Here is a 10243-nt window from a genome sequence, read left to right as displayed (position 1 = left end):
ATATATATATATATATATCTGCTCTGCTGACAGAAAAGCAACAAAAGAACAACAACATGAAAAAGAAAACTTCTGGAGGGTCTGCTTAGTAATCATGCTTTTGTTTATGGTACATTTACTACACTAAAGCCAAAATGAGATGTTTGTAATATCCAGTTAGCACAAAGTATAAATATACATATCAAAGTATATGATTTAAAGTACAACCCTACAATCAAAGCAAAGTACAAACATGGCAGGAAGATTTTGCACCTCAAAAGGACAAACTCCTAAAGAAAAGAGTCATCTTTCGAGTAACAGAACACAGAGCCAAGTGTCTCTTCAGTGTGGCACCAACAGGGTCATGACGCACCCTGGGGGCTTGGGTAAACACTGGTCAACTGGGCCAAGATAAGCACCACACTGCACTATGGAACGCACTGCGTTCCTCCTACATGAGCAATATCAAACTTCTCTGAAAATAGAGGTGATAAGAGTGAAACTTAAAGGCCTTCTGGAGACTATAAGGAGACTTATACTAGTAGGAAAAAAGAAGGACTAAAACAAGAGGGAGGAAAAAGAGGGAAAGGAGTGTGTGTGGTAAAAATGGGCAGGTAGACGATAAAGAGCTGATATAAACCAAAAAGCTGATATCATGTTATCAGAGGGGAGCAAGCCTTGCCCTTAAAAGGTCATGTCTGTGTGTCTAACAAGCCCGCACATCTCTAATCCAGAGATTTCACAAGCATTCAGACTGGTTTTACATCTAAAACAAATTCACTTGTAGATGACATTTTACCAACATTAAAAACCTAACTTTATCTTAAGTATTGTTGATTTTATCTTTCAAACCGTCTTCCTGTAGGGACCTCATCATCTCTACTGAACTGCCAGTAACCCACACTGGTTCCCACATCTATCTGTCTGTGCTAACCCATTAGAGTTTACCGGATGACCCCTGACCCTGGTCGGGGTCGTGGCCAGTGCCTTCATTAGGGGATAAATCATAAACACCTGAGCGGCTGACCTGGGCATAGTTTCAGGACTCCAGTCATGTGTTATTAATTTTGAGTCGCAGTGGCGTGTAAATCGGGTTAAAGCAGCGCCTGCGACCCTCAGGGCCTGCAGCACATATTAAAAATAGGACCACAAACCGTTCACTATGTGTCAGAACGCGTAAGAGTGTGTGCCAAGTGGCTATAAGAAACCTAGCCTCACCTGTGGATCATTAAGACTTTATATGGAGTGTGTAATTGGATACTTTTTCACAATCTAACAATGGGTTTATTTATGTTTTACTATGTACTATTACTATTGTGGCTTTAACGTTTTATTGAGGTTAAGTGTTGTCAGGGGCTTCACACTTTGTCATTTTGTCACACATGAACATTGTAAAAGAATTATCCTTGTATTCAGTCTGAACTGTTAAGAATTTGAGGCATTTATGTTGATGTTGTTCATCTGTTTAGGTCAAAACTTCCTATCTGGCTTCATACATGAATTCACTTCACTGGTCCTGCTGGAAATTATTCAAAACATCTGTAGTACCATCTGGAACACTGAACAATCAGGCTGTTCAATGCTGCAATATTATGTTGAAACAAGTCAAAACAGAGTAACTGTAACTGTCTAACTGATCTAACCATTTTGCCAAAAGTACTGGGTTACTTGTCTCGGGTTAAACATCTGAACTTCAATTACATCTCTTGCTTAGTGCAAAGCATTTAGTATGATTTTGGTCCACCCTTTTACACATAAAGCAGCTTCACATTTATAAGAAGGTGTTTCCAGGGCAACTTTTGACCTTTTTCCAGAAGATCAGGTGTTGATTTTGGATGAGATGGTCTTGGCCACCATCCACTCTAAAATTATTGCAAAGGAGCTCCATCGATTTGAAGTTAGAACCTTATTTTCTGCACTGGCAAACTGTCAGAACACAAGAGACCATCTCCAAACTCTGCCAAAAAAGCATAAAATTGTTCAAAATGTCCAGGTATGCTTGTAAACATAAAGAGTACCTTTCTTGAAAAAAAAAAGAAGAAAAACAGAGCCATACTACAATGCTTTCTAAACTACACTTTATATTTGACACACAAAAGTTAGACAAGAGCTTTTCTCTTGGGAATTGTCAAACCCAGACTCTTCTGGGTCTGCCAGAGAGGCATAAATATTAGGTCATTCCAGAAGATGTCATGAATGCTTTAGGGCCCCGTAAAGGTGAACTTTATACCAGTGGATCTGACACTTTTCACTTGGTGATGCAAGGATTGTATGCATCTGCTCAACCATATAAACCCATTTAATGAATCTCTCTGAGCACTGTTGTTGAGCCAAACTAGCAACCCAAAGAAGTATACAGAACCATAGCTGTTGACTCAGCAGAAAATTGGCAACCTCTATGTACCATCTGCCTCGTCATCAGGTTGGCCCCTCTGGGTTTTATTACATATGTATCTGAAAGCAATTGGACGGACTCAATTCATTGTTTGGATGGTCAACCCAATAATTTTGGCAATACAGAGTATATTTTTCAGATACATTGTTTTACAGGTCAAAGTAAATAGAAGTCATGGTTTTCACTGACCTCTCCTCGGACTCTCGTGGTTAAACAGGATTCCGTTGACAGCAAACATGTCGTAGGCTTCACGGAAGTTTACCACAATCCAGTAGGCATAAAGCTTAGCAGCTCCTGGGAGGACAAACAGAAGTGGAACAGGAGATAGTAAAGGAAAAGAGGAAATATACACACAAATAAAATACAGTATTTATATTTCAGCCTAAAAACATCCTTAAATTTTGTTTGGACGTCCACCTACTGCAGGTTTTTACTCTGTTAGTAAAAACAAATTGAGTACCAAATACTCAATTTGGTACTCAATTTGTACCAAATTGAGTACCAATCCTCAGTATAACATTAGTCCTTGGTTTGCCCATTCACGACTTATTGAAAATAATACTAATAATATTAAATTAAAGCATTTGCATTTTGTGGTATGGTGTGTGCTTGTGCATCAAATGCAGGTACCAAGCATAACTGCAGAATGCAAAAAGAAAAAAGAGGAAGTAACCAAAGAGTAGGTAAATTAAATTGAGAAAGGGTGTTTATCGTCTTATGTAAAGTTGAAAAGCATGGCCACGAAACGTGAAAATATATTTATATATCTGACTTTCATGTTATCTTCCGTCAAGGATTCACACTTTCATGACCCCGTCATAGCAAAGGCAGGAAAGGCTTTTTCAAATATGACAGGATTGTTGAGCTATTCAAACAGGGTCTCTCACAAAAATGTATTTAATGTAGTGAAGTAAAAAGCAGAGAGAGAAAGAAATGCTTCTTCAATTAAAATTGCTGAGGAAGACCATAAAACCACATCCTGGAGTTAAATATAGAACATCAACAAAACTTGTCCTTCTTTCAGGAGTGTGAATCTGAGACTGTGATTGACCAAGAGCAGCACCATCTTTAACCAAACTCCTCCTCATCCTCCCTTCTCCTGTAATGAGTCAAATACCAAAGCGAATGAAGGGAGGTGCCTGTTGATTAAGCCATAGGCCAGGATGTACACTTGAGGTGAAGGGAGTTTGCCATAGCAACCTCCGCCTCCAACTTCTCAGGTCTAATTAATGGAGGAGCAGCTCGGTACGCACCTCCTATTCAGCTTCAGATTGAGTGCTGACAGATGGGGAAAGTGTCAGGCGGGAGAGCACTGAGACAACAGAGAACATTAAACCTGATCGCTAACACACGTGTGCAGCTGGTGTTTATGCGTGTGCGTGCGTGTGTGCGTGTGCGTGCGTGTGTGTGTGTGTAAGCTGAAAGTGAGTGCTGAGTGCTGTGGATATAAAGGTGTCTTTGTTAAAAAGAGAGCCACTCCAGTCTTCAATCCGACGTTTGGCCCCAGGGTGTGAAGCAAGCTCAAAGGGAGTTGGAACTATAAAGCACTTCTCTATTCAATCACACACATTCATAAGGATGTTTATTCATAAAAAAGATAAAGTACAGAAGAGATTTCATGCAATTTGTACGTGTTTAAATGATCACGTGCAATCCCTGACAAATGTAAACAGAGAACATATTTCATGCTTGCTGCCACGTGAGTCTGTAGCGTTACCGTAAGGTGAGCGGGGATAAAAAGGTGTGGTTTCCTTCTGTGGGATCTCCTGGACTTTGCCATACAGCTCACTGGTGGAAGCCTGGTAGAACTTGACGCTGCTGGTCAGACCACACGTCTTGATTGCATCCAGGAGACGCAATGTGCCCACACCGTCCACATTAGCTGTGTATTCAGCCAAGTCAAAGGAAATCTGGGAACAAAAAGAGGGGGAAAAAATTAGACATTTTCAATACCAATAATAAGAACTGTACCAAAAAAACTGATGTTTCTGCTTATTCCTGCAGAACACACAATAAATCAGAATTTTGGTTTTGAGCTGTAAAATTCAAAATGAAGGCAGGAAAATATCAGAATGCACCAAGGAAACAATGTCTCCTTTGCACCATCCATGATCACTATGCATGAACTTGTAAGATATGTGCACACTTTGTACTTAAGATTGGAGATATCCAAAAGAATAAAAAAAAGTTCTGTGAAATGAGGGTCAAACATAGAGTTGAATTTACATACATTGAACAAAAACTTTTTTTCTCACTGCCTGCCATTAAAAGCAAACTTTTCTTGTACTGTCAAGTTAGGAGTACAAAAACTACTTTTCCTCCATTCTGGTTTTATAGGCTGTTGGTTCACACCATTGCAACTAATTTGTTTGTATATTCAGGGATGTTGTACATTTGACCCTGAATATACAATTGTACAATTGAAAGAATGACAAAACAACCGTCACATCCTTTAATGAAATAAATGTAGAGGACTATTACTGTAAAAAATATACAAACATTGTTGCTACAATAATACGACACATTAAGAATAGAAATTAATCACATTCTTATATATTAACTGTTTGGGTCATGACACAAAGCTTTTACTAAACAATTTCCAAAAAAACAGCCCCAAAAATAATGCTAAACAAAATGTACTTTAAACTAAAAAAGGCATTTCTAGAGACAATAGCAAATCAGACTCTCTCTGAAATTCCTACAACTCCCAGAATCCCTCCTTCCACTGCAAATGGTGAAAAGAGTGAACTTAATAAACGCTTTGTGGGAGATTAAGTTGAAATTGGAAATGGCTTTGAGAAGGCCTGAGTGAATGGGTGACACCGTGTGCTGTGAGTGCGTAAGCTTGAGTGTGTGCCAGCTTGGCCTCAAGCTTCCAATCAGACGTGACGGTTAAAAGCCAGGCTGGTTAGTGGTCACCACACCTGGTGCGAGCCGCGTGGGCCACATCTAAATGGAGGGGAAAAAAAACCTCCAACCCTTTAGTGTGTTCACACCAGCGCTACGTACACACCCACACGCACACATGAGTAGATAAAGACCCCTTATTTAAAGCTGGGATCCGAGAACACTGGGCCTCTATTTCCCTCATGACGTGCACACACACCATGAGGAGGTTTAATCAAGTTCAATCACACTCTGCAACTCAGTGTAATTACCTGTGACGCTCCACTCATGCTTTTACTTTGCATTCTGGCATTTTCATTTATATTTACATCAATTAGAAGAGAAAGTGAGAGGGTACTTTATACAGAGACAGACAGCACACATTACATAATGGCCATGTACAATCACAACGCAAGAGGTAGGCGCAAAACTTGAAACATTTGGATACGAAACCAAACGGATGCAGTTTTACACGATATTCACAGAAGGAAGTTGAATTTTATCTGGGAATTATTTTAGAGTTGTAGGTTTTCTTGGCCGCGTCAAACAGCTGTTTTCCTTTGTAGATTTAGCAGATTGTTTAATTTGTTTCACCTGTTGCATGTTGTTCTCTGTTGATGTAAAAACAAAAACTCAAAGCATCTTAAAATGCCTTGTTTGGGGTCCAAGTTATTGTGTTCGACTTGACAACACCATGAAACACTTTTGCTTAATGCATGTTTGCTCACTTACTAGACAAAAAAAAAAAAAAAAAAGACGGTGTATTTCGACATGAATCTATACATACAGTATGGAAATTCTAAATTTTTCATAGACTTTTTTATAATTGTGTCACATTTCAAAAACCTATGTTATTGCATTTAATTGCAACTAATGTGTTGCACAAAGATAGCAGAGATTTGTTAGAGAAGATTTGTGAAGAACATCACATCCCTTCTGAAATCTGACCATTTTGGAAGTATGGCAAGCGCAAAGCCAATTTTGCAGCCTCACTTCTGTAAGACGGAAATTGAACAACAATCAGTGTGCAAATGGGTGAATGGCTGAATGTAGTTTTAAGCGCTTTGGGGTTTTCTGAACTGGATAAAGTGATATAAAAGTATAGGATAGTTACCATTTACAATCTGTCCAGTGTGAAACACTGAACTTATTTCAACTGACTGTACCCAAAAAACTTTTAAATCTACTCATACATAGTCTCTTTTTGAAATCCGCATTGAGTCTTACTAGCAAGTGCAGTATAGAAAATCAGAAGTTCGTGTTAGCAGACAAACATAAATGTTTTGATTCAACAGTTGAAAGACGAGACTCGCAAAGACGTGGCACTACACAACCACGTACAGAGGGTAAAAACCACTTTATTTTATGCTACTACATCCCACAATAAAAACTCCTTCCCACACACATCACAGTGTGTGTTTCATTTCAGCTCTCCTCTGGAGATGAAGTGCATGGGACACACATGCAGCGTCTATCAAAACCAGCTGAGAAGGCCGTGGCCTAGTGTTTCTTGACAACTTAAATCAAACAAATTGCTTTAATGCCTCCATTCTCTATCATTATGTTATGTCCAGCCTGAGCGATCACGGTTGCGAGGACGGATGTTTGCGTACACCACTCGAAGAATGTGTGTGTTTGGGGAGAGTGTCATTGTGACTGCCTGGCCTCTCAGACAACCTGCCAAATATTCTTCTGTTCTGGGAAGTCAGCCAAGCTCTGCCAGAATCGGGGGGGTCCACTGACAAGCAAACATTTTGTCTGACAGCAAAGCATCCATTTAAAAAGCTTCTAAATGTACAGGATACATGTGCTGCAATTGGCGGTTTCACTTCTTTCGTGCTCACACAGGGGCTTGTTGAAATGCATGCCTGAAATTGTGGAATGTGACTCCATAAGTGTGTGAAGGTATGCAAGTGTGTGCTCACTGACAATGTGCCCAAGAGTAGTGACACGTGTATAAATATGAGCTACATTAATTTAGCCATGGCCTTCGCTTTCGTCCAGAGAGAAACAAATGGAGACATTGAGTCGTATATACACAGGTGTAGGTGAGTTTAAAGGAATGTGTGCCGTGTATTATACCGTGTCATTCAGAATTTTACATAGATTCATCAGGGATACCAATGTCAAATTAATTTGGAGCTTCTTATAATGCATTTTAGCCATTTTCTCTTTTTAGGGTGGAAAAATAAGACAAGCAACTTTGTTGCTATTAAAGTTAAAAATTGGGAGTTAAAGTGTAGATCTATTACGTATTTAACTTATTCTAGTCTTCACAGGTTCTACTACTGGGAAAAACAAACACACACTTTTTTTAAAAAAAACTTCCCCATTTGCTTGCAATGTAGTGAGAATAATGAAGACATTATTCATACAACTGAAACTGGATTTTGATGTCAAACATTAAGGATGACAATCCCATATTGCTTGTTGTTCAGCCATTTGCAGACAGCAAGTTCTGGTGGACTTTGACCAACATTTTCATAATAAATGTTAATCAATGCTGTACTGAGTATCATGAACAGCATTGATAAACATTTTGCATTTCATTTTATCTAAAAAATTGTCACCTGTCATCAGTGGTGAAAGTTTTGGTTGAACGGTTGGGACAAGGAGACGGCTGGAGTTTCTAGAATTATGCCAGAAACTTTGAAGATTTGCAATGTTGTAAAAGAGGCACTCAACCTAAATTTCAAAGTTTAGTTGTTGAATTTTAACCACACAAATATTGCAAGTGCTTTATAAATTACGAAAGGCTGTGAGCCAATCCAAGACAGCAAAGCAAGAGGCAAAAATAAAGAGAGTGAGAATGAGGAGGATGAAAGGATGAACAAAAAAAGAGACATGATAAAGTTAAAACAGGAGGAGGAGAATGAAAAGAACAGGAAAGCTAGGAAAGGCAAGAAAGTGAAATAAATAAATAAAGATCAAGGTGTAAGAGAATAAGGCAAAGGAAAGTTAACACAAGAAAGAAAAAGAAGAAAAATAGGACTTTAACCAGAATATAAAGTAATGGAAGGATATCAACTACAGCAAAATGAAAGAGGAATAGGGAAATGAGACAAAAAAGTATAAAAAAAGACAGAATAAGAATAAGTGAAAAAGGAGGGATGAGAAAATAAGGAAAAATGAGGTGAGAAAATGAATAAGAAGCACAAAGGAAAATTAATAGGAGAAAGAGGAATTGGAGGGTAAAGGAGAAGGAGAAAAAACAGAAAAGAACGGGGAGAAGAGAGTACAAAAAGAGAAGCAGAAGATCAAAATGATGGAGGGGATGTAAAACAGAAAGAATAGAAGTATGAAAAGGTGACATCGGACAAGGAAGTGGTGAAAGAAAAAGAGAAGGGGAAGAAAATGAAGAAAAGGGGAACATGGGAAAGGAAGAAGTAGAAATAAGACAATAAGTTCATTGATAAATCCAATAAACCACCTGTGTTATCAGTCTGCGCTTTGAAACAACAAGAGAAAACATGCAGCGATGCGAGACTGGACAAAAGGCAGTTTAAGGTCAGTAAGGCTGTTCTGGGTTTGTCTTAAAACTGTCTATGCATCCGATAAAAATGTTGCATAAATGTTGATCTGAGCTGATATGTGAATGTTCCTGACTTGATCACCCGAGACCTTTTCTTTTTTCTTGCAAACATTGCTATTTTTTTCCGACTTACGTAACTCAGGAAAGAAAAAGACAATAATCAATTCTGAAGGTGGAGAAAAGAAAAGGGAAGAAAATGTGACAGGATCTGGAAAAAAAATGCGCTCATGCTTAAGTGTGAGAAGGGGAGGTTGTGGAGAGAAACCACAGACAATTACACCTTTAATCAACAGGTTACAGGCCGACCCAAATTAGAGCAGTTGTGTTTTCCCCAAAGACAAACAGACTGATTTCCCTTTAGGACAGAGCCAAACCCACGCAGGGCAGCTCAAAGTCAACAAGTGTCACAATAAGTTACGAGAGCATCAACGTAGGAGGCCAGAGCGACACGAATTTTCCATGTTTTCCGAAGCTGTAGCCTAAGCTACTGTCGCTGTATGCGAGCCCACGCTGACAGCTCACTCTCTGCAAACAGTGCAGCATCTCCATCATCATGAACCGCTGTGTTGTGATGAAACTCCAGAGGGAATCTCTGCGCCTCGAGCTCCATCTTGTTGGAATGTGTCACTGTGCATAAACACACACACACCTTTTACAAAAACACGAGAGCTGTATTTTCCCCCTCGCACTGTGCCAAATGGCCTTTCCCTAAAATGCAGACACAATGAGAAATGAAAGAAATTCAAACGGTGAGAGAAGTATATGAACAGTGAGTGACATGAGAGTGTAACCGAGACGAGGACGCAGCATTGCATCATCCAGCTGGAACGCATCCCCCACCCCCCACCCCCCGGTGTTTTGCCGCCGGCAACCAAGTGCCGCTTAAATGAGTCACAACGCGCAGTACCGCTCCCAAGTCTGATAAATATCAGGTGAAACCACAGGCATGAATAACTGAGGAGACCTTCAGCAAGCATCAGTGTAAAGTGCACACACGACTACAGACACCAACCAAATGCCAAGAGTTTCAAAATGAAAATCCTGGTCATAAATAAATGTTTGGGGCATTAAGATTAAATATGACCTCAGTGACATGATTTAATGAGCTTTAATTAAAGTGCACCTGAAGGAAGTCCCCACAGTCAAGTTATTTATAGAATATCCGTGCTGCAAGAACTCCTCCGATAACATAGCTGAAGTGCTTCAAATATCTCAAGAGCTTTTTTTATCTTTTCAATGACAAAGAAGAGTGTTGTGACAGAGAGACTTGTTTTCTTTTTGCTTTTATTTCTCTTACGCTAAAATGTGTCATCTCTTCAAATTGCATTTAATTTCAGGCAACAACAAACTAAGTAAAAAGGTGAAGCGATTTCCAAATTATACCAAATGAGTCGTTTATAAAAACAAATATTTTCTTGGTTCCGTTTCAATAAATTTAAGCTGACAGGTTA

General features: G+C 39.2%; 1 protein-coding gene across 1 annotated transcript in view; it reads right to left on the bottom strand.

Moving 5' to 3' along the window:
• gmds (GDP-mannose 4,6-dehydratase) overlaps window positions 1-10243 on the bottom strand; it is a 176035-nt gene that overhangs the window by 127018 nt on the left and 38774 nt on the right. The window contains exons 5-6 of the mRNA XM_015040684.1: window positions 4092-4284; window positions 2564-2668 (exon numbers count right to left, since the gene is read on the bottom strand). Of these exons, the coding sequence (XP_014896170.1) occupies window positions 2564-2668; window positions 4092-4284 (298 nt within the window). The remainder of the gene's footprint in view (window positions 1-2563; window positions 2669-4091; window positions 4285-10243) is intronic.

Source organism: Poecilia latipinna, unplaced genomic scaffold (assembly GCF_001443285.1).
Source record: "Poecilia latipinna isolate Pla-1442-1.1 unplaced genomic scaffold, P_latipinna-1.0 Scaffold522, whole genome shotgun sequence".
NCBI classification, from domain to species: Eukaryota; Metazoa; Chordata; class Actinopteri; order Cyprinodontiformes; family Poeciliidae; genus Poecilia; species Poecilia latipinna.
This window is presented reverse-complemented; position numbering and strand designations above follow the sequence as displayed.